Genomic DNA, 25,652 nt, shown 5'->3' on the forward strand with positions numbered 1-25,652 from the left:
ATCCTATGAGACGGGAACGGATCCCAGTCCAGAGCCACACTTCAGACATGTAGAAATTGGACTTATGGACCATGACCTTCAAAGAAAGGACCGAAAAGAGGGGTAGTAGGATCTTCTCATAGAACCAGGTGGACTGAGCAGGGGGACTTGAGACTGTCCCGACAGAGCAGCATTCTAGAGGGCTGGTCTTGGCTACCGTGGCCCCCAGCCCCTTCCAAGACATCACACGTGCCTGAGGGAAGGGGGCCATGGAAAGAAAAGAAAGAACTGTGTCACCAGGAGACATGAACTTTGTCTTGGGACCTCTTTCCCCCGTGGCAGGAGAGCAGAACGTAATAGGGCCATTGAAACAGATGGAAGGTTTTGCTGCAGCCTCTGGTTAAATGTGAGATTCACACCCTCTCAACCCTATGGGGACTTCTGGAAACTTGGGTCACGCTTGTCACATGGAAGTGTGTGTACATGTTTGTTTAGTTACTAATTCAACAATCCTGTATTTAGTTCATTTCACAGTATCAGTTCACTTATTCTTAAATTATCTCTCTTTTTAAAAAATAAGTTAGGGGTGCTTGAGTGGCTTGAAGCATCTGCCTTCAGCTCAGGTCATGGTCCCGGGTCCTGGGATGGAGCCCCACATTGGCTTCCTGCTCAGCAGGTAGTCTGCTTCCCCCCTCCCTCTGCCTGCCAGTCCCTCTGCTTGTGTTCTCTCTGCCAAATAAATAAAATCTTAACAAAAAAAAAATAAGTTAGAAACAAACCAAACTTAGTTATAGTTTCATGATTCTTAAACTCAAGCCTGCAGCAGAGTCACCCGGAGGGCTTGTTAAAATGCACGGGCAACCACGCTCAGATTTCTTTTCTTTTCTTTTTTAAAGATTTTGTTTATTTATTTAACAGAGAGAGAGCGAGAGTGCACGCTTGAGCAGAAGCAGGGGGAATGGCAGGCACAGGGAGAAGCAGGCTCTCCACTAAACAGGGAGCATGATGCAGGACCCTAGGATCATGACCTGAGCCAAAGGCTGATGTCCAACTGACTGAGCCACTCAGGCACCCCTAAGCTCAGAGTTTCTGATTCAGTAAGGCTAGGGTGGGTTCAAGAATTTGTATTTCTAATAACTTCTTCAGAAATGCTGGTGCCGCTGGTCGGGGATCACACTTTGAGAATCACTGCTATATATGATTTTCCGGACCTGGCAGTCCTTAGCTGGAAATATTTGGGGAGCCAGATTGTAACATGAGATACTGACCCCTTTTATAAAAATAGTCTCTTGTCTTAACAAGACGCATTCCTGGTGAGGCAACCCTTCTAAGACTTTCCAGGGGTTTTTACATCTAGTAATAACAAATCTAAGAAGACTCCTTCTTATCCCTTCCCCCAAATCCTTTGTGTGACTCAAATCTGTCAAAACCATATATAACGGGGGGCGCCTGGGTGGCTCAGTGGGTTAAAGCCTCTGCCTTCGGCTCAGGTCATGATCTCAGGGTCCTGGGATCGAGCCCCACATCGGGTTCTCTGCTCCGCAGGGAGCCTGCTTCCTTTCCTCTCTCTCTGCCTGCCCCTCTGCCTAGTTGTGATTTCTCTCTGTCAAATAAATAAAATATTTAAAAAAAAAAAAAGAAAGAAACTTCCATGGAATGTCCTTGGAATCTAAACAGAACTTTAAAAAAAAAAACACAACCATATATAACGGATATTTTTAGGAGTATTCTAGCTTCAAATTTAATCACCTTATATAAAAACCAATAATACTTGATATTTTTGCAATGCCTAATATTTGAAGCCTATTATCCAGGGGACCCCTTTCCTGGCATCAAGATTTATTGGACTAAGAATGATCAATTTGAACAAAAAATCAGAGTAAATGGAACTGATAATCTTACAGATTCTGACCCCCAAATCATCAGGCATTATGCGATAAGTGGTTTAATACATATCTTGAAACCGTAACAGAATGTTTAAAGTGAGAACCCTCCAAGAATATCCTGGGCATATGATTGTCTTACATATGGGAGATATTCACTTACGCATTTTTTAAAAAAGATTTTTATTTATTTGACAGAGAGAGATCACAAGTAGGCACAGAGGCAGGCAGAGAGAGAGGGAAGCAGGCTCCCCGCTGAGCAGAGAGCCTGATGCGGGGCTCGATCCCAGGACCCTGAGATCACGACCTGAGCCGAAAGCAGAGGCTTTAACCCACTGAGCCACCTAGGTGTCCCTCACTTACTCATTTTTTAATATATGTATTGAGTCTTATGCCACGGATGTGGGTGGGTGCTGTGGATATTCATTGTTATGAATAAGGACTAAGCCAGGCTGTGTCACGGTTGGTACATATTCAGCCAGATTGCCTGGATTCGAATTTCAACTCCGGGGGCGCCTGGGTGCCTCAGCTGATTAAGCCTCTGCCTTTGGCTCAGGTCATGATCCCATGGTCCTGGGATCAAGCCCCATGTAGGGCTCCCTGCTCAGTGCTTCTCCCTCTCCCTCTGCCGCTTCCCCTGCTTGTGCTCGCTCTCTGTCTCTCTTTCTCTCTCTCTGTCAAATAAATAAAAATCTTAAAAAAAAATTCCAACTCTTTCACTTACCAGCTTGGCAAGTTACATAACTACTTTGTGCCTCAGTTTCCTCATCTATAAAATGGGACTAGACATTGGCTCTATCCGGTAGGAGAGAGGTAAGGATGAAATGAGTTAACATTAGTAAAAAGCAGTGAGCACGGTCTGGCACGTCATATATACTGTCAAATAAACACATCAGCCTTTGAGTAGCTCACCGTAGTGGCAGATAAAGAGTGACATGTAAGGAAGCAAGTTACAGAATAGGTAATAAATGCTCCCACGAGGTATAGTGAGGAGCTGGACTGCCTTTGCTGCGCGACAGAACACAGTAAGCCCTCTGGGGTCTGGATGGCATGTGCTTGTTCCATACCGCTCCCTTCTGTAGAACCACGCTGGAGAAAACCCAGCAAGTTTTTATCCCTCCTTTTTATAGCTGCTACCATGACAGCAACGTCCATTATGCTAATGTATAATTACCACGAATGGTTTTCAAAACCCTTTCTATCAAATTTAAATGATACTGAAACTTATTTAGGGGACCACCTGCTAGAACTTTATAGGGCACAGGTGCAATTTATGTGAAAACAGGATTGGGCAGCTGTTCCGCAGTTTCTGCAGCTGGAACCCTGGGTGGGGCAGTGTGGGAATTAGCCCTGGCAATGACCCATAGCAGAAGGGTGGCCGACGTTTGCATGAGAAGCTCACCGTGTAGGGGTTGAAGGCAGGCCGCCCGAGAGCCACTTTGGCAGGAAGATTATTTTGAGCTGAAGGCAATAGGGGCTCTACAGGCTCAAGAGAAAGTTTTGTCCCTCCCTTAACTACATAGAAGAATCTAAGCTGGGAGTCTTTCCCAGAATAAGGGTTATCAGCAGGGAGAGAGTGACCCATCTCTATGGCAGGACAAACATCTAATTACCAAACATCTGCTCTTCTAATGGCCTTGTGAAATGCATTCCTGTCCTCTGCAGTCCCAGACCCCCACCTCCTTCTCCTTAGGTCAGAATCACACACATACCTTTTTGTCTGTCTTTGCAACTTCCATGTCCACACGGATTCCCCGAACGCTGGCTATTACATTTGATTTTCTCCTGTTTATCTGCCTTGTGTCAATTCGATTCCTAGCCCAGCTAGAAGGAGTCTTGAATGGGACAGGAATTCTTTCTCCCTGACATCTGCTTTATTTATTTTTTATTTTTATTATTTTTTATTTTTATTTTATTTATTATTTATTTTTATTATTATTAGGACCCAAGAGTTACATTTTCCTTCTTCTCTTTTTTTAAGATTTTATTTATTTATTTGACAGAGAGAGAGAGATCACAAGCAGGCAGAGAGGCAAGCAGAGAGAGAGAGGGGGAAGCAGGCTCCCCGCCGAGCAGAGAGCCTGATGTGGGGCTCGATCCCAGGACCCTGAGATCATGACCTGAGCTGAAGGCAGAGGCTTAACGCACTGAGTCACCCAGGTGCCCACCATAAGAGACTCTTTTTTTTTTTTTTAAAGATTTTATTTATTTATTTGATAGTGATCTCAAGTAGGGGGAGAGGCAGGCAGAGAGAGAGAGAGAGAGAGAGAGAGAAGGAAGCAGGCTCCCTGCCGAGCAGCAAGCCCCATGTGGGGCTCGATCCCAGTACTCTGGGATCATGACCTGAGCTGAAGGCAGAGGCTTTCTCCCACTGAGCCACCCAGGCACCCCAAGAGACTCTTAATCATAGGAAACAAACTGAGGGTTTCTGGAGGGGAGGTGGGTTCGGGGATGGGGTAACTGGGTGATGGACATGGGGGGGGCATGTGATGTAATGAGCGCTGGAACTATATAAGACTGATGCATCACTGACCTCTACCTCTGAAACTAACAATACACTGTATGTTAATTAATTGAATTTTAAAAAGTCAAGGAGAAGGGGTTCTACAAGGGTATGAATGCCAGGAGGCGTGGCTCATGGTGGGTTACAAATACGGCAGCCTGCACACTCCTCCTTAGGCTTCTACTGCAAGGTCCTTCGGTCAAAAACCTCTTTCACAGCCCAGAGGTTTTACTTAACATTTAAGTTTATGCATCTCTGCTTGGAGGAAGAAGCCAGCCAGCAATTTCCCCCCAGGGAGGACAGAACCTAAACAGGAAGTTAAGTCTGTTGAGTCCTAAAAGGGACAGCTGTGTAAAGACCTCGATCAAGGCCCTGGAGCTGGGTAGGTGCCCAAAGCCAGGACAGAGTATCCGGAGAGGGAATCCAGTGTTTGGATTTGAACCACAGGGTTCCTGTTCACATCTGCGGGGAAAGGTACTACAAGCAGAGAATCCCCTAGTGATGTACAGAGCCCCGGCCCCCAGACATTTGAGAGCTCCCAGGTGTGAAGCCAGACTCCACAAGACTCAAGATGGGAGGCCAGAAGAGCTGGCAAGTCGGCCGATGCCAGGTGAATGTTTTCCATATGTCATTCTGCAGAATTTCATAAGATCATTGACAGCTTTCTGCACTGGCTCCTTTTTTGTTTTGGTCTTCCTCCTCCACTGCCCCCCCCCCTTTTATTCAACATACCAGGTGCAGACTTGAGTTAAGCAAACATCAGTCTCAGAATAACATTCTCATCAGCCATCTATATAGGGCTCTTCTCTTTTCACAATTTACTTTTCCCCACCCACACCAGCCATGAGCCATGCCTAACTGCAGCCGTCCCACTCTGATATGATTGAGATGTGCTCCTGAATATGCGTATATCCTCAAAACACATGTGTTTGTGCTGCATAGATACAAGCAGGAAAGGGGAAGGGGAAATGTATTAAGGGGTCTGCCAGGTGAGCCCTTTTCCCCTTTTGATGAGCTTTGTAGATGTCCTGCTCAACTTCTGCCTCCAGCTCACCAGCCAGAACGTTGCCCCCCACCTGTTCCTATGGGTGCACCTGAGAGTCTGGGAAAAGTAACTGACCACATTTACTGACCTGAACATACTGACGTTTGCAGTAAAAGCAAAGCTTATTAGTGAGAAAGAAGGTGTAACAATGGCTGTGGGTAGACACGTAGCTCGTAGCTCCTTTCGTAGGAACGAAGAAGGGACTGGCAGAGGTTTCTGTCTGGGGAGAGGGGTGGTGCCTATGCAAGGACAGAAGCAAGGAAACAGGAAGTCTGGGGAAAGGAGGCTGGTTCGGCTTCATTCCATCCGCATTTACTTCCTTAGGAGCGGAGATGATAAAAAGTGACCACAAAAGACATTCACTATAAATGTGTTTTCACCCTAGGGGGAGCATGGCCAGATGATCTTGAGATAATTTTAGAAACAAGGGAAGAATAGGGAGGTGGTAGGACGGACAGCTTATGAACACGAACTGTAAGGGGGAAGGGCTCCTTCTCTTCACACTTTCCTTGCTCTCTACCTTCCTTACAAGAGCAGCTTGCCTACAATGAAAAATATCCCTGGCGTGTTGTTTAAATGAAAATGTTTCTAAACTAAATCCCAACCTAAAGATAGTAAAGAAACCTTTGATGAATACTTTGTAAAAGCTGCTGTGTAAACCCATGTGAAGGAGAAGACCGCTAAATATTTCAAGATGCTAGGGGCACCTGGGTGGCTCGGTGGGTTAAGCCTATGCCTTCAGCTCAGGTCATGATCTCAGGGTCCTGGGATCAAGCCCCACATCAGGCTACTCAGCAGGGAGCCTGCTTTCCTCTCTCTCTCTCTCTCTCCCTCTCTGCCTACTTGTGATCCCTCTCTGTCAAATAAATAAATAAAATCTTAAAAAAAAATAAAAAATTAAAAAAAATTTCAAGATGCTAAACTAAAAGAGAAAACTACATGGGAAAAACTCTCACGCATTAAATACACACATGTGTATGGCACGTTTAAAAAATGGGATTGTGGGGCGCCTGGGTGGCTCAGTGGGTTAAGCCGCTGCCTTCGGCTCAGGTCATGATCTCAGGGTCCTGGGATCGAGTCCCACATCGGGCTCTCTGCTCAGCGGGGGGGGGGCCTGCTTCCCTCTCTCTCTCTCTGCCTGCCTCTCTGCCTACTTGTGGTCTGTCAAATAAAAAAATAAAGATTGGGATTGTGATGGTTCATTGTATGTGTCCATTTGATGGGTCATGGGTGCCCGAGATTAAATCTATTTCTGGGCGTGCCTGGGTGTTTCTGGATGAGATTAGCATTTCAATTCTTTGATTCAATAAACTGATGCTCTCTCCAATGTGGATGAACTTTAGCGAGTCTGGTGAGGACCTGAATAGGACAAAAGACAGAGGAAGGAGGAATTTACCTTTTATTTTTTCTACCTCACTGATTAAGCTGGGACATCTCATTCACCTTCTCCTGTAATAGACTGGGCTTTCCATCACTGGCTCCCCTGGTTCCAGGCCTTGGGACTCCAGCTAAAAATGACACCCCTGGCTTTCAGTCTCCAGCTTGCAGACAGTAGATGGGACTTCTCAGCTTCCATAATCATGTGAGCCAATTCCTCATGAGAAATTTCCACAGATCTATATCGATATCTGTCTTACTGGTTTTGTTTCTTGGGAGAAGTCTAATACAGTGACCTTTGGGAGAAACTGCTGATATTTCCATTACCCTGATTTTGAGATACCAATTCCAGCATTGTGAATGACTCTTGATTTCTTTCCAGTATTTTTTCGGTCTTGACATTACTGTGGGTTTATTCTTACACATTTATTTATTCTCGCAGCTGAAGTTGTCTCTCAGGCACAGGGAAGGGATGTCGCACCCCAGTGCAGTTTCTACCGCTGTGAAAATTGCCAGGAGGAATCCTTGGGGGCATGCTTACCCACTGGATTTCAAGCTCTTGCATTAAAGTCCTGCCCACTTTATATTGAAATAACCTGGTGAAGAAGACTGTAGAAGGATTTCCGTGTCTCCTGGCAAGAGCTACTTTACCATGCTAACCAAGAGGCTGAGCTGTCGGCAGAGTCATTGGCAGAAAGGGTGAAGATAAAAGAGGAAGTAGAAAGTTCCATCTCTTCAATTTTCTCCCTGACTCCATGTCATTCTAAGGCGCTATGTTTCCAAAGACACTTAAATTACAATCCATGACAGCACGCCTGTTTCTGAGCTACCCCAAGCAGGTACCTAACTTGTTCAATAACTGGACAGAAACCCAGCTGAGATAAACTTGGAAAGAGACAGATCCTCTTCACCCCATTCGCGAGGACACAAGTAAATGAAGAGAACAGTGGGCTGCTCTGGTGGTCAAACCTTTCAGAGAATTCTGGGACACAGATTCAGATCCTGCCCAGCCAGAGCCATCACTGTCTCTGCTTTGGTGAGAGCGACTTCTTAAAATAATCGGATTGGGTTCAGCAATATCTTCTCATCAGAAAACCCAGGCCTCTAAGTTGCTTGCCTCCATAAAATCCATTTGACTCCAACAAATCTATCTTTTCTCCTTGCTCTTGGCCACTGGGTGTATGTATCTAATTTCTTTGAGCCAATTCTATGTATCCCAGTCTCGTAATTACATAGTTTCCTGTATCCCAAGCCCAGGAAACAATTTGGCAAGTTGGCCCGTGTCCCAGGGTTTACTTCTACTGTAGTACAACTCAGTTCTCTTCTTCCTTAGAAAAGCACCAGGTAGGGGCGCCTGGCTGGCTCAGTCAGGGGAGCATGTCATTCTTGATCTTGGGGTCTCACGTTTGAGTCCCCCCACGGGGTATAATAAATAAACTTAAAAAGAAAAGAAAGGGGGGAAAAAAAGGCACCAACTAATCTAAGACAAAAAACCACTGGCAAGCCAGCCAGGGCAATTCCTATAGTGCCAATGAGACTGTGAGGAGGCCCAGGGGGAAGGGCAGTCATCTTTGCTCTCTTTGTCCAGTCTTTCTAAATCCAGAGCCAAATTCCATTCTCGCAGAGGTACAGTAGGTCAAAGGCAGAACTGCAAAGTACGTACACACAATCTGCATTCCAGGTTTTTCCATTCCGTCTCTTCTCTGTATGCCTGGAATAACTTTCTCGATCTCTAGATACCTATTAATTACTCTCTTCTTCTCCACCTTACTACCTCTTACGTAAAAAATTCCTCAACTCTTTGGTTGCTTCAAGCATTGATAGAAATTCAAAATATTATATCTCCCAAATGTGCCTCCATTTTAGCAAGGATCAAAATCTCAAGTTTCAGGAACCGAGTACTGACAATTAAATAGCCGGCATCACCCAGCAGGAGCAGATGGGAAGGAAGGGGCTGCTTGAGTCCCTAAAAATCACACTATGGAGGCAAAGGTATAATCCACCCACACTAAAACCAGTTCTGTCTTTAGGCTTTGGGGCAAAAATGTCTGATTTTGTCTTGGGTTAGATCCTGAGCTGATTGCTCTTCCCCTAAAGGATTTCTCTGTGATCTTGTAAACTTTTAATTTCCAGTGACTAAGAACACAGGTCTGTTTTGGGATTTTCCACAGGCTATCTCCTCCTTACCCTCATCATCTCTTTATCTCTGTCCCAAATACAAATGAAGCCTTGGCTAAACAGATTGGACCCAATGGATTAGTTTACCCCAGACTGTTTGTCATCATTGACTATGAAGTTCCGCTAGACATCAAATGGATGGATCCATTGAACATACACTGAGGCACTCTGTATTTCAAGCCCTGTAGTAAGTGCTGGGAGCCAGAGATGAAAAGACATGGTCCTTGCCACAAGGAGTCAATAGTCTACTGGGTAGAGAGGCACATGAACAGGTTAAAAACTGTCATAACCTGTGATGGTTCATGTTGTGCGTCAATTTGACTGGGCCATGGGGTGCCCACATATTTGGTTAAAATAAACATTATTTTGGGGTCTGTAGAGGGTATTTCTATAAATAGCATTTGAATTAGTAGATGGCATAAAGTATACTCTCTCCCCAGTGGGAGTGGACCTCATCCAATCACTGATGGCTTAGTAGAACAAAAGGCTGAGAGGAAGGGAGAATTTGCTCTCTCTGCCTGTCTTTGACCTGGAACATTGCTCTTCTTCTGGCTTTGGACTTGGACTGGAACTTACACCATCTGCTCTTCCAGTTCTGAGGTCTTTAGACTCAGACTGGAACTATACCATTACCATCGGCTCCTGGGTCTCCAGCTTGTGGACTGCAGATCTTAGATATCTCAGCCTCCATAATCACGTAAGGTACCTCCTTATAGTAAATCTCTATCTTACTGGCCCTGTTTCTCCAGAGAACCCAGACTATTATATAGCCCAAACAAATTTTAGTACACATTCTAGAGTGGGCAAGCAACAAAACTTTTCTAGTTTTTGCTGCAACTAAACTTAACTTTTAACTTTAAACCTCCATTCTGGCAGGTGGCAGAAAGGTAGTCTTAATCAATCAAGCTTTCTCAGCCAATCGGACAATTTTCTCTCTCTTCTTCATGCTAGGGTTGCATCTCTATTCTGAGGGCTAGGTCAGGGCATTCTGATGAGGAGGGGGAAGAGTGGTTGGTGTCTGGGAATCAATGGCCATATTCTACCTGGTTTTTGTTGTTCTTCATCTTTCTCACTGGAATCTCCCAAGGTGACTTTATTTTCTTATCAGATCATTGATGAGAAGATCCAGGCAATTATCTGCTGCTATGTTTTTTCCTTGTAATCATAAGATTTCCTCAGGCTCATCTGCTCTCTCAGTTACCTTTACATCTCTTTCAAGGCATGGGAAATGCTTGGCTCTTGTTCAACTGACTCTATGGCTCTGGGAATGTCAGTGAAACAGTCTTGGGTGTTCTTGGTTTCAATGCACCTTCAAGCCATTTATACTCTGTGTCCATTCCATGCTGGGTGCAGGCAGGTCCTATGATACTGGTGTTTAGGAACAACTTCCCTCTCCTCTGGGAGATCTTAACCAACATGGAGGTTCCTTTGTTTTTAAGGATTTTATTTACTTGACAGATAGAGATCATAAGTAGGCAGAGAGGCAAGCAGGCAGAGAGAGAGGAGGAAACAGGCTCCCTGCTTAGCAGAGAGCCCAACATGGGGCTCAATCCCAGGACCTTGGGATCATGACCTGAGCCAAAGGCAGAGGCTTTAACCCACTGAGCCACCCAGGCGCCCACAGTATGGAGGTTCTATCATTTCTCCTCACTCCACCCTCAGACTTGGTCTGGAGCAGGACACTCATCAGAATTGTTCTTGATCCTCATCTCTGTTCCAAGGATCTTTACCAACTCTAAAGTGGTCTTATACTAAAGTCCTATATAAGCCTGCACTCTCTCAAATTTATTGATGAAAAAATACTTTGAGATTTTATCTTCTGGTACTCAAAATCCAGATACTGGTGTTCCCAAGAAACTCTTAAGCTATTGCTTCTAAGCATGAGTTTCATAGTCTATTTTTTTTTTTTTTGGACTTTTACAAACTGTTTATTTTCCGTCAACCTTATTTCCATTTTGTTTGCCTTCGTGGAAGAGCAGCTTAAGACCACTCGGTGGTTGTTCCTACCCATTCAGTGGCCTGAGCAGTGGGAGCTGCAGACCAGTCTTCAGTGGCCGGCTGGGCGCTCCAGTCTTCAGTAGGGAACTGCTGAATAGGCACAGAGGGCACCTGCACGCCTTCAGACCAGTCTGCAACTTCAGGCTGAGTAGCCGTGAACTCAGGAGCTGGAGCCGTCCATTCACCCTGGAATTCTTCCTTGGTCACAGCCTTTTCAGCAGCAGCCTGCTCTTCCTTTTCAATCTCTTCAGGATCCCTGTAGAAGTAGAGATCAGGCATGACCTCCCACAGGTGTTCACGAGAAATGGTGCCACGCATGCGCAGAACTTCTCTGGCCAGCATCCACCACATCAGACCCACTGAGTGAGCTCCCTTGTTGTTGCAACGGATGGCAATGTCCACATAGCGCAGAGGAGAGTCTGTGTTACACAGAGCAATGATAGGCAGGTTAACATAAGATGCCTCTGTAAGAGGCTGGTGGTCAGCCCTGGGATCAGTAACCACCAGCAGTCTTGGCTCTCGGAAGGCTGCCTGGATCTGGTTAGTGAATGTTCCAGGAGTGAAGCGGCCGGCAATGGGAGTGGCTCCAGTTGCAGCAGCAAATTTCAGCACAGCTCGCTGGCCAGTATTCCTGGACGATATGACACTAACATCAGCTGGGTTTTCAATGGCAACAATGGCACGAGCTGCCAGCAGAAGCTTCTCCCAGGTTCTCTTCAGATTTATGATGTAGATACCATCACTTTTCCTTTTGTAGATGTACTGTTCCATCTGGAAGTCAAGGTTGGTGCCACCTAAATGGGTTCCTGCTGCAAGGAATTTGAGGACATCCTCCTTCATTTGCAGGACACCAAGGGCTCCGGGACATTGTGAAAGTTTCCCGTTAAGTTACGATGGGAACGCAAAACAATGCCGTATGGACCCTTCCCTGGGTAGCGCGGGAAAGTCATAGTCTATTTTTAAACTGAAAAACTAGGGGCACCTGGGTGGCTCAGTGGGTTAAAGCCTCTGCCTTCGGCTCAGGTCAGGATCCCAGGGTCCTGGGATCGAGCCCCGCATTGGGCTCTCAGCTCCGTGGAGAGCCTGCTTTCCTCTCTCTCTCTCTGCCTGCCTCTCTGTCTACTTGTGATCTCTCTCTGTCAAATAAATAATAAATAAAATCTTAAAAAAGAGATTTACTTATAAAAAAATAATAAAAAAATAAACTGAAAAACTAGGAATTGATTCTCTTTTCTCTTGTCTGCATTTCTACTCTACAAAGCTGCTCTTGTGAATAGGGCAGTGAGGGCAGTGAATAGAGAATATTATTATCACTACCGCCCAAATGGGAGATGAGTGGAGGTGGCTGGAGATCCTAGAAACAGAAGATGCCAGGTAACCATAGTGATATCCACTGACACCCCCACTAGAAGAGCTAAAATTAAAAAGACTGACAATACTGAGTTGTGAGGATGTGGAATCACAGAGATCGATAAATAGATCGATGGATGATTATCCATATGTCTATACTGCTTTGGGGAGTATAAATGGAAAACTACTCATTTTCTACTAAATCTAAGCATAGGCATATTTCATGAAACAGCAACTCCACTTGGGTCTAAATCAACTGAATCTTTAGATTCACCAAAAGATAGCACAAGAATTTTCACAGTAGAATTATTCATAATAGTTAATACGATAACAATAACAACAAACACCCTGGAAAAATCCTGATGCCCATCAACAGTAGAATTGATAAATTATGGTAATCCCACAGTGAAATACTCCTCAGCAATTAAAAAAAATTATATCTGCATATAATAACACAGATAAAATTTAAAGGTATAATGTTGAAAAAAGGAGTTAGACATTAAAAAATGTGATTTTATATGTCCATTTATATGAAGTTCAAACATAGGCAAAATCTGTGGTAATAAAACATTAGTGGTTACCTTTAGGGGTCACTATCTGGGTTGGAGGGGGCATAAGAAAGCTTGCATTCGTGCTGGATAGTTGTGCTCAGTACTCGCACATATAAAAATCCATTGAGCTGCACACTTTGATTTGTACACTTTCCTATCTGCAAGTTATATCTTGTTATCATAGGAAAGAGTTATGTAATTTAATATATGTGAGATAGTAAAAAAAATATACTGGTGTCTTCTCTGGCTACAGGCACAGCACTCCTAAAATCCCTGCAATTTCCTAAATGAGTAAGGGTGTCTTTTGTTCTAACGAGGCAATTCTCGATGAGCTCCAGGATGGCTCCTGGATGGGGACTGGTCACTCAAAAAACCAAATCACAATTGGAAACTTGAAATTTTCAGCCCCAACCCCCATTCTTTTGAGAAGGGTAAAGGACTGAACATGGAATTAATAACTAATCATGCCTACACAATGAAGCTATCCAAACAGCACAGAATTTGACGAGCTTCCAGGTTGGTGAACCTATCTACGCACAGGGCGGGTGATGTACTCCAAGTCCACAGAGACAGAAGCTCTTGGATTTGAGACCCTCCCAAACCTCCCCCTATGTATCTCTTCATCTGGCTGTTCATCTGTATCCTTTATCATATCCTTTAATAAATTGATGAATCTGAGTAAATGTATCCCTCAGTTCTATGAGCTGTTCTAGCAAATTAATTGAACCCGAGGAGGGGTTGTGGAACCTTTGATTTGTAGCCAAATCAGGCAGACATTGTAGGTAAACTACTACTTGGTTGTAGGGCACCTACGACTTGTGATTGGCATCTGAAGCAGGGAGGGAGTAGTCTTAGAGGACTGAGCCCTTAACCTGTGGGATCTGACACCATCTCCAGGTAGACAGTGTTGGAATTGAATTAGATTGTAGTGGGGTGAGGTGCCTGGCTGACGCAGTCGGTAGAGCCTGTGACTTTTTATCTAGGGGGAGAGGGAAACAGGGAGGGGGTTGTGAGTTTAAGTTCCATGTTGGGTGTAGAGATTACTTTAAAAAAAATCTTTAAAAATGAATTGTAGGGAACTCAACTGGTATTACAGAGAATTGCTTGGTGTGGGGACTAACCTCCACACATTTGGTGACCAGAAGTGAAGTATTTTATGAGTTGTAGAAAAGACACATAGGAGGGAAGGATTAAGTTTTTCCAATTCATTAAAAAATGATCCTGCCTCACAGTCTGTGTTGTCAATGCTCGATGAGTTGTGTATGGATGGTGCAATGGAGGAGGCAGGTCAAAATCTGCCTTGGCGAGTCAGGGAAGGCTTTCATAGTGGGGGGACTGCCTGAAGCAGGACTTGAAGGGCTTGTAGGCATTGCCAGCTAGACATCAGGGTAGAGCAGAGACATGGGAAGGCAGGGAGGCCTAGCATATTTGGAGGTTGCAGGGTGGGTTTGGTATTTCTAGAGCATAAAATGCAATAAGGAGGGATTTACAGAAGTATGAAATTGATGTAGAAGAAGACTATTTACATACAGTGGGTGAATCCAGTTATATTGTCCTGGATGTGGATCCACTGAAGGTGAACAAAGGATTGATGTATAGAGCTGCCTTGGAGGCATCATTGTCGATGGGTGGCCAGGAACTGTGTCTGAAGTCAGACAGACCAGTAAAAGAGGCTGGTGCCTTGTCCATCAAAGACATGATGAAAACTTGAAAAAAAGAAGGCAACAACAGTAGGAATGGAGAAGCAATGTAGATCTGAGGAAGATGTCAGGGGCTGATGTCCGGGACTTGAAAAAGTGCCAAGGAAGGACCAAAACCTGAAGACTTGGGAAATACCTGGTTGGAGAGAAGCCTACAGAATACTGAGAAGTGACCAGAGACAGAGGAAGAGAAATGAAGGAGGCGGAGGCGTGAAGGCGGTCAGGGGAGACATGAAGGAGACACATGGGGACATGAAGGAGATATATTCCCACTATGGAGGAGATGACATCCCACTGAGCCAGTCAGATCAGGAGGAAAATGCAGCTCAAATTACAAGGAAGGTGTAGTCTGAGCCAAAGAGATGATCTGGGGGTTTCTCTCTGGTTTTTTAACTTTTGCACAATTCTCCCAGGGCTTGACTTCTCTTTCCATAATACAGGCAACTATGAGATTATCTTATTATATATAATAATATAATTATATATGATATAATTAGCAGGGTTGTTTTCTTAGATGAATGAAGTTATGTCTGTAGGATTCTTTGAAGTCATAGGGGAACAGGGCATTCTCATTTTCCTTCTCACCATTTTTCCATCATCTGTAAGATTAGTAGCTTTCAACTTTTGTTAACTTCACTCTGGTCTGAAAAATAAAACTAGATCTTAAATTTCTTGACCTCGAGAAATAGCCTCTGAGAACAAGTTTCAGATGACCACGATCATTCAGTCACCCATATCAAATGTGTTTAAATTATTTTTCACATATTGAGATGAATTTTAGCAAATATGAATCTCATGCCCACATTTTAAATATAAGAAATCCAGGGGCGCCTGGGTGGCTCAGCGGGTTAAAGCCTCTGCCTTCAGCTCAGGTCATGATCCCAGGGTCCTGGGATCGAGCCCCGCGTTGGGCTCTCTGCTTGGCTGGGAGCCTGCTTCCTCCTCTCTCTCTCTCTGCCTGCCTCTCTGCCTACTTGTAATCTCTATCTGTCAAATAAATAAATCTTTAAAAAAATATATAAGAAATCCACACTACTCTTTGAATAGTTTTGTTTTTTAGCCTTGAATCTTCTAGAACATACCTATCTTTAGAAAATAATGCCATGTGTTCAAAATGCTTCTCTTAGTACTGATAAAAATATTTAGTAATATCATTTGCCTGAGCTTATTCAATAATTTAGCAGGCCCATCTAAAGAAATCTGGACATTGTCCTAAGGCTATAGTATAAAACTGTCTGACCACCTTTAAGAGGAAAATTCTGAGAAGTTGTCAGGAACCAGAGAGGGACACATGTAAATATAGTTTCTCTCCCCTAACTTTTCACCTAAGTTTTCGATGATGTAAGTAGGTATTTATAAAACACTTATTATCATAGCACACTGTCCGTTTATTTCTTTATGTCAGCTTGCATCATTTCTTTCATTCGGAGGTGCATTTAGTTTTTCAGTGTGTTGTATTATTTATAAGTGCTGATTCTGCGGTGGCATCATCACCTACCTTTATGACCACTCATCGATAAGAAATTGTTATGAGGTCTCTCTCTGCAGAGATGTCATCATCATTGTTTATGTTTGGAATAATGCAGGGCCACAGTCGCCCTTATTAAATGGTGCCGAAGTTATGAAAACAAATCCTGCCAATCTAGAGATGTGTGGGTGGAATTAACCCCATCTTCTCTGAGAGGTTTTTAGGTCGATTTACTGCAGCAGAGGAGATAATGTGCTTGAATATCCTTGAACCGACAAAATGTTCTGTAATTGTTGTGGCAGTTATAAGGCTGCTAGAATTGAGTTGAAGAGTATCTATCCTACAGTGAATACTCACTGAATATTTGTGGAACAAATGGATGATTGAATGAATAGATATAAATTGTCTTCCTAAGACCTTGTGAATTGCAGGATAAGAGTAGAAGGCCATTATGAAACCCAAGATAGTCAACTGAGGGATGATGAAAGTTTGCTAACTGGCAGAAGACAACCTGTCAGCAACCTATAGTATGCCCTTGCTATTGTGTTGGGGGAACTGGGAATTGGTTGTTTGGGTAAGCAGTGATAAAATACTGTCCTCTTGTTCTATGTTGCAAGAACGTATTTTATGTAAGACAGGACATGATATAACCATTGCCTCAGCAATGATTCCCTTAATCAGTGGTCAAGATGCCCTTGCCTTATACCAAATGCGGCGTTGCAAGGTCAGATTAGAACAAAATTTTAAATTATATCTAGCTGTATAACACATGTTAATATACTAACATCTCATTTCATGCCTACATTTCTAGGTTAATATTTTCAAATTTCATATATGTGTGCTTTTCTTTCTTTTTTTATACTTGTAAGACCTTTAATGTAATTCATGCTCTTTCATAAGTGGGTTTGTTTAATTTGATTTATTTGCTGTAGTAGAGAAAGGCCCTGACCCTTGGAGTTAAGCATGGAAAGAGGAGAGAGATCACCCTGTACGCTAAGTTCAGGCCTAAACTGCCCTGGGAAGACTATGAGCTATACTGAGATGTCTAGGGGAATGAGAAAATGGTGGTACTTCAGGCTTGGGCCTTAAATATAAACTGACCCCGACATATCTGAAATGTCAAAAGGAAAACAATTATTATAATATAAAATAGAATTATTTTATGTAATATAAAATAATTATAAATTATTTTATATAAATTATTTTATATCTCTAAGCAGAAAAAAGATGAGGGGTAGAAAGTTCTCCTTTGGGGTAAACTATTCTTCTTTTTCCCTGTGAATTTCATGTAGGACAACAGGCTGTATTTCCATTATGTATAGTTGTGTAACAATGTACTTTAAAACATAGTGGTTTGGGGCCTCTGAGCGGCTGCAATCAGATAGTGTCCTGGCTGGAACCGTCAAGATGGCGTCATTCATACGTCTGGAGCCGTGGAAGATTTGACTGGAAGGCTGGGACCTCTACCGACATGACCGCTCCTTCTATTGGTCTCTTCAGTAGTGCAGCCTTACTTTTGATGTGGTGGCTCAGAGCTCGCAAAGGTTCAAGCAGAAGCTGCTAGGTCTTCTTAGGCCTACGCCTAGATCTGGCACAATGTCACTTCTGGCACGTTCTATTGTATACATGAGTCCGAAGGCTAGCTCAGATTTCATGTCAGAGAGGACTACACAAGTACTTAATACCAGGAGGTATGGTTCTTTGGGGGCTATCTTCAGAGATAGGCTACCATGTCTTCTTCTGCAATGGATGGATTTGATGTGTGTCTCCAAGGAGCTAAACTGCCCTGAATGGTGTGTAAGGGAAAGACAGTATATTATTTTTAATTTTTGGTAAAGGGATACAGGTGTATTGCTGTACAAATAGATTGGAGATCAGGACACAAGACTGAAAATAGCTGGATGGTTGTTCTCTTGAATGAAAGGAGATTGTGAAAAACAAACTGGATTGGGTTTTCTCTGCCTGAGCAGGGGCTGTCCCTGACCTGTGATCTAAATAAGACTGAATTGGAGTGCCCGGGTGGCTCAGTGGGTTAAAGCCTTTGCCTTCAGCTCAGGTCATGATCCCAGGGTCCTGGGATCGAGCCCCACATCGGGCTCTCTGCTCAGCAGGACGCCTGCTTCTCCCTCTCTCTCTCTCTGCCTGCCTCTCTGCCTACCTGTCATCCCTCTCTGTCAAATAAATAAATAAAATCTTTAAATAAGTAAGTAAGTAAATAAATAAATAAGACTGAATTGCCTCGACCTCCTGAGAAACTTTACCCAGTGGGGGCAAGTTTAGCCCTGTTGGTTGGGAACGTGACATTTCTGCTGCCAGTCTTTCTGGGAAAAGTTAGGTCCTGGAAATTAACACAGGCCTGCTGGAAGGGAGTTTTAGCAGGGGTCTGAGTAGGGGCAATTTTTTCCTGTACTTGGGTCTGAATTCTTGGCAAATAAGATGTGACCGAAGACTCACTCATGAAGTCATGAAAGAAGTAAAATCTAGTGGCCTCACTATGTGGTTGCAGTCTGGGGTTTAGACTAAGCTGTGCTCCACAAGGGAGTTGTGTGGAAGGTTCAAGTCCTGTGAAGATTCTAAGCCCATGTCATAATTCCTTCAAGTTAACCACCAGCTTCCGGAAAATCTTTGTTGACTATCACAGCCTGTAAGTGAAGTAAGTCAATCAGAGAAAAACGACTTTCAAATGATCTCACTGATATGTGGAATTTAAGAAACAAAACAGAGGATCATAGGGGAAGAGGAAAATATCAAACAAGATAAAATCAGAGAAGGAGACAAACCATAAGAGACTCTCAAACATAGGAAACCAACTGAGGGCTGCTGGAGGGCAGGGAGGTAGGGGGATGGGGTAAATCGGCATGCGATGTAATGAGTACTGTGTATTACACAAGACCAATGAGTCACAGACCTGTATCTCTGAAACCAATAATACGTTATATGTTAATTATATAAGACTGATACATCACTGAACTCTACCTCTGAAACTAATAATATACCATATGTTAATTAATTTAATTTAAATTTTTAAAATGAAAGTATTTATTTATTTATTTTGGGGGGGAGCAGAGGGAGAGGGAGAGCGAGTCTTAAGCAGACTCCTTGCTGAGTGCTGACCCCAGTCTCATGACCCTGAGATCAGGACCTGATCTAAAACCAAGAGTCAGATGTTTAACTGACTGTGCCACCCAGGGGCCCCTGATTTGGGGTTTTAAGTGAGTTTGTTGAGTTTTGCTTCTCCCTAAGCAATGAAGGTAAGCAGCCGTGAAGTTCTTACAACCCAGACTCTTTTGTGCTACTGCAGACACAGAGTTTCTTGCAAACATGGCTAGTTTCCTGTTCCTCAGAAGACTCCTCTCTGTCTTTTAATACCAAACAGGGTCCAGGGAATCTCTTGGTACCGGCGAATGCACTCTTGCCCCAGTACTGTGAATAAGGGGAGTTAGGTTTTGCCCTTCAATTTCAAGAGTTGCACCCAGCTCTCTCTGAGATATACAGCCACAGTGTTCCCTTGCTGTAGGTTTTTCTCTCTGCTTGCTCCCACATGCCGCCTTACTTAATCTTTACTGCTTTGGGCAGTCCTTCCAACAAAGTGAGACCTGGGGCTTTAGCTATCTCCTACTTTCTAGGAAAAAAGAATTTGTGTCTTTGTTTTTCCAGCTTTTTGTTGCTTTTGGCTGATTTCAAGGAAGAGAAGAGAAATGCTACTATGTTCAAACCAGAAATAGAAACTCATGGGGTTTCAAGTCAGACAGACTTGGATTTGAATCCATTACTTGTTGTGTGATCTCGGCAAGCTATTCAACCTTTTTGTTCTTCAATTTCCTTACCTATAAATTGGCCATCTTGGGACAGCTGCGTGGCTCAGTCGGTTAAGGGTCCACCTTCGGCTCAGGTCACGGTCCCAGGGTCCTGGGATCAAGTCCTGCATTGGCCTCCCTGCTCAGTGGGAACTCTGCTTCTCCTCCTGCCTGCTGCTCCCCCTGCTTGTGCTCTCTCTCTGGCAAATAAATGAATGTCTTTAAAAAAAATAAAATGTCCATCTCTATAAGGACTGTTAAGAGAGTTAAAATGAAGCGATGCTTATAAATCTCTCAGGATAATACTTAGCACCTAGTACGTGCTCAATAAAGAGCAGTTGTGACTATTAGTGTCATGGCCACAAACTGGCTCTGTTTGACTTCTAGCCTGCTATTATTTGGGAAAAAATATTCTTCTAAACTAAAATAGTCACCTTAAAGAGATCAGAGTTTCCAAAAAATGTAGTCAGCAGATAAGAAATAGTTCCCAGGTATGACTCAACATCAAAGGGAGAGGGCGGATTTCGTGGACAAATAAGCCTAAGAGACACCATGTACTGTAATCCACCCCTTTCAGAAATCACAAGACACATACCTCTGTGATGGTGTTGCAACAGGTCCCATCACGGAGGAACGCAGTACGCATTATCACAGAGCACAGAGAGTGTTCTGACGCATTTATGGGAGAGAGCCTCTCCCACACATGCAGGTGAGTATCTCAAAGGACGATGAAAGAATTGGCAACTCTCTTCCCCCAGAGGAAACGGGCAGAACTTTACCATTAAGTCTGGGAGTCCTTCTGGGATAACAAAGGAAGCTGCTATTCAGAAACGCTCTGATTTCTTATTTTGGTAAGCATAGCTCCTCCCGCAGGCTGGGCCCTGCTCTAAGTGTCGTCACATATACTAATGCATTGAAGGTCCAACGGCTTGAAGAGCTTATTTATTGCCCTTTACAGAGGAGGAAAGAGTTCTCTTCTAAAGAATAAAGAAAATGTTCCCTGAAAATAAGGTTCTAGATGGAATGAGCTGTTGAAAGAGGAATGTTGCCTTTCTGGTGTGGGTGTAAATGTTCTTGGTTTCTTCTATGTATTCCCTGGTAAAGGACAGCGTGTATGCAGCTCACACTGGTGGAATACTGAAAGAGAAAATCCTATAAGGACAAGCTTGGTCCCACTGACTCTGGGATCTAGAGGCCTCAGCTACCTACCCCTCGATGTCCTTGATATTTTGTAGTTGGTCCCAGCACCTGGCAAAGGGAAGGAAAGGAAGCAGGATTGAATAAAGGGAGAAGTTGAGTTGTGATGTAGACCCAGCAAAAGGCTTCAAACCAATCCCTCAGGGAGATCTGGATCCAAAATGTCTCTGCAGAGTTGACCCAAGTTGTAGTGAAGGGTTGGGCCTTCACAACGCACTCCTGCATTGATGAGTCATTGAAGAATGTGGACTATCCTTAAAAGAAGTTGACTTTGGGCAAGGCAGTTTTATGATCAAAGGCAGTCCGCAGAGAGGGCTGACGGTTGAGCAGTCTTCTCACCACATTTCTAGCAGCTGGGAGACTAAGTCTTTCATTTCAGTAGAGGACCCAGGCAGTACATTTCCAGATAGGAAGTTGGTTTGTTTTTGTTTTTGTTTTTTGTCCCCCACCCCCCCAAGAGAGGAAGTTTTAATGTACTGAGTGTGGCAAGGTGAACCCCAGGGGTCTGCATGCAGACTGGCTTGATGGCAAGGAAGGCGTGTTCCATCTCAGCCATAGCAAAGCTCGCAGGAATGGAATTGGCTCAACAGGAGGCAAAAGTTGTTACTTTTGATGACGCCCAATGTATTTCTTTTTCTTTCTTGTCATTTATGTTTTTGATGTATATATAAGAAACCATTGCCAAATCCAAGGTCATGAAGATACACACCAGTTTTCTTCTAAAAGTTTTAAAATTTTAGCTCTTACATTAAGGTCTTTGACCAATTGTGAATTCGTATTTTATATGGTACAGTGTTGGGGTTCAACTTAATTCTTTAGCATGTGGATATCAATTTGTCCCAGCCTAATCTGGTGAATTTTATTACCATTGAATTATCTCAGGACCCTTGTTGAAAATCAAATGACCATATATGTAAGTGTTTTTTGCTGGATTCTCAATTCAATTTCATCAGTCTATATATCAATCCTTATGTTAGTATTGCACTGTCTAGATTACTGAAGCTTTGTAGTAGGTTTTCTTTTTAAGTTTTAAATTTAAATTCCAGTTAGTTAACATACAATGTAATATTATTTTCAGGTGTAAAATATAGTGATTCAACACTTCCATATATCACTCAGTGCTCATCACAACAGGTGCCCTCTTTAATCCCCATCACTTATTTCACCCATCCCCCACCCACCCACATCCCTTCTGCTAACCATCAGTTTGTTCTCTGTAGTTAAGATTGTCTGTTTCTTGGTTTGCCTCCCTTTTCTTCTCCCTTTGCTTATTTGTTTTGTTTCCTAAAATCCACATATGAGTGAAATCATGTGGTATTTGTCTTTCTCTACCTTATTTTGCTTAGCATAATGCTCTCTAGCTCCATCTACATTGTTGCAAATGGCAAGATTTCATTCTTTTTTATAGCTGAGTAATATTCCATTGTGTGTGTGTGTGTGTGTGTGCGCACGTGTGCACTTGTGTGTGTCTGTATACCACATCTTCCTTATCCATTCTTCAGTCGGTGGACACTTGGACCATTTCCATAATTTGGCTATTGTAGATAAGGTTGCTATAAACATCAGGGTGCATGTATTCCTTTGAATTAGTATTTTTGTGTTCTTTGGGTAAATACCTAGTGGTGCAATTGCTGGATCTTAGGGTAGGTTTATTTTTAACTTTCTGAGGAAATTCCATGCTGTTTTCCACAGTGGTTGCACCAGTTTGCATTCTCACCAACAGTGCAAGAGGGTTTCCCTTTCTCCAAATCCTTGCCAGCATCTGTTGTTTCCTAAGTTGTTGATTTTAGTCATTCTGACAGGTGTGAGATGATATCTCATTGTAGTTTTTATTTGTATTTCCCTGATTATCAGTGATGTTGACCATCTTTTTTTGCGTCTATTGGCCATCTGTATGTCCTTAGAAAATGTCTATTCATGCTTTCTGCCAATTTTTAAACTGGATTGTTCATTTTTGGGGTTTTGAGTTTGATAAGTTTCTTATAATTTTGGATTTTAATTCTTTTTTTTTAAGATTTTATTTATTTATTTGACAGAGAGATCACAATTAGGCAGAGAGGCAGGCAGAGAGAGAGGGAAGGAGACTCCCTGCAGAGCAGAGAGCCTAATGTGGGTCTCGATCCCAGGACCCTGGGACCATGACCTGAGCTGAAGGCAGGGGCTTAACCCACTGAGCCACCCAGGCACCCTGGATTTTAATTCTATATCAGGCGTGTCATTTGCAAATATCTTCTCCCATTCCATAGGTTGCCTTTTGGTTTTGTTGATTGTTTCCATTGCTGTGCAGAAATTTTTTATTTTGATGAAGTCCCAATAATTTATTTTGTTTTTGTTTCCCTTGTCTCAGAAGACATATCTAGAAAGGCTAGCAAGTTTTTAAAATCAGTGAGTCTTCTAACTTGTTCTTTTCAAGGTTGTATAGCTACTTTGAGTCCCTTGAATTTCCATATGCATTTTTAGGATCAACTTCCCAATTTCTGCAAGAAGAGAGCCAGGATTCTGATAGGGAATGTGTGGAATCTGTAGGTCAATTTGGGGGAATATTGCTATCTTAACAATATTAAGTGTCCTAATCCATAACTATAGATGTCTTCCCATTTATTTAAATCTTTAATTTCTTTCAACAACATTTGTAGTTTCAGTATACAGAACATCCTCACTTAAACTGACTAAAAACAGTAAGAGATCCCACTGTGTCCCCGGAGGGTAAGTCTAGAGTTAGGATGGGCTCCAGTAATGGTGTGGATCAGTTTCTCAAAAAATCCTCAGGCACTTAGGCTCTTTCCACTCCTCCACTCTGCTGACCTCAGCTTTACCCTAGTGTTGATTTTCCATGGGTTGTAGGTTGCCTGTCAGGATCATCAGAACTACACTGCAGTGCTTGCTTTTTGAGGCTCACCTGGCTTTTAGAGAGGGGTGTGAGGGAGACACAGGGAGAAAGGAAGAGAAAATGTCTCTCCCAACCATGACTCAACTCTTCATCATCTGCTCCATTTAATTGGGCCAAATACCCAGTTAGGTTACACACCCACCCCTGGATCAATAATAGTCATCAGGGGAAACAAGATGTCTCTGATTTCCCTAGTCATCACTCCTTTCAGTATATTACAGAACAGGAAACAAGCTAGGGGACCATTCTCATTTGAGGGAAATGTAAAAGCACTATAAATATTATTTTTTCTCCTATTAAATCCTATCATGTGTTGTGGTAGAACAGTTCCGTATCTTGATCGTGATGGTGGCTACATGTAATAAAATTGCACAGAACCACACACACACACACACACACACACACACAGAAAACACAAGAATGCATGTATAACTGATAAAATCTAAATGAGCTTTGTGGCTTGTACCAATATAAATTTCATTGTTTTGATATTATCTTACAGTTATGCAAGATGCTAACATTGGGGAACATAGGGAGAAGGGTACACAGGACTTCCCTATACAATTTTTTTTGTGATTTCCTATGAGTCCATAACTATATTTTTAAAATTATATCAAGTGGATTATATATTGGGGTTTTAGGCAATGGTCAGCCGTATCGAAGGGAGATCCACAGCAGATTTAGGTACAGAAGGGAAGATTTGTTTATATAGAGTATCAGGATTAGGTAGCTTAATCTCATATGACCCTTTTGAAAAAAAAAGAAATTAAGGTATATTCTACATACAGTACAGTGCAAAAATCTAGTGTAGCTTGAATTTACACATACACATGCTCTTTACCAGCTGCAACCTAAGAAGCGACCCTCTCTCTCCAAGGAGATAGGAATCTCCTTGCTTCCTTCTCTGGAAGACCTGCCTTCCCCCAGGTTGAGCTAACTTAGATGAAGCTGTGCTGATGGCCCAGAGCCCATACACCCGGCTTGCACCTGCCGCCCTGACTCCACGGCTCTCCAGGGCTGGCCGGTGCCCACTGTCCCTGTGCCATGTCAAACTTGCCACTCACGTTTTTTTTTTTTTAACGCACCCAGTATAAAAAGTTGGTGGTAGAGATTCCTCAACCAGCAGGAGAGGGAGTCCATAATAAGAGTGTTGAGCACATTCCAAGAGACACTAGGTATGAGAAACCAAGTTCAAGAGGTGGGTGGAGGAAGATAGTACCTCTAGTCTTTTGTCATCTCTTGTCGTCTTCTCAACTGTAGAGGTAGAGAACGCCTTGTCTGGGGCCTGAAATCTCTGCTCTTCTCAGTGTTTTAAAACATGGCCGAAAGCTTAATGGTAACCAAATGGCTCCAGCTGCATTTACTTCCGGTGACTAGGCGTTTTCCTCTCTGTGGGATTGGATATCTTAGGGCGAGAGGCCAAATTTCTCGTTTTTTTTTTTTTTTTTTAAAGATTATTTATTTATTTATTTGACAGACAGAGATCACAGGTAGGCAGAGAGGCAGGCAGAGAGAGAGGAAGGGAAGCAGGCTCCCCGTGGAGCAGAGAGCCCGATGTGGGGCTCGATCCCAGGACCCCGGGATCATGACCCGAGCCGAAGACAGAGGCTTTAACCCACTGAGCCACTCAGGTGCCCCAAATTTCTCATTCTTGAACAAATATTTTAAAGATTTGATTTATTTGATTGAGAGAGAGACTGGGGGAGAGAGAGAGAGAGCATGAGCAGGGCAGAGGG

At 43.2% G+C, this 25,652-nt stretch overlaps 1 protein-coding gene across 1 annotated transcript; it reads right to left on the reverse strand.

Annotated features, from left to right (window-relative positions):
- Positions 1 to 10,930: 10,930 nt before the first annotated feature.
- On the reverse strand, positions 10,931 to 16,078 carry LOC123936804 (40S ribosomal protein SA-like). Its single transcript, XM_045997377.1, has 2 exons — positions 16,063 to 16,078; positions 10,931 to 11,820 (listed from the first exon to the last, which is right to left on the reverse strand). Exons 1-2 carry the CDS (start codon positions 16,076 to 16,078, stop codon positions 10,946 to 10,948), a joined length of 891 nt encoding a protein of 296 aa, XP_045853333.1. The 3' UTR covers positions 10,931 to 10,945.
- Between the last annotated feature and the right edge of the window lie 9,574 nt (positions 16,079 to 25,652).

The sequence above is a fragment of the Meles meles genome, chromosome 2 (genome assembly GCF_922984935.1).
Source record: "Meles meles chromosome 2, mMelMel3.1 paternal haplotype, whole genome shotgun sequence".
Taxonomy (NCBI): domain Eukaryota; kingdom Metazoa; phylum Chordata; class Mammalia; order Carnivora; family Mustelidae; genus Meles; species Meles meles.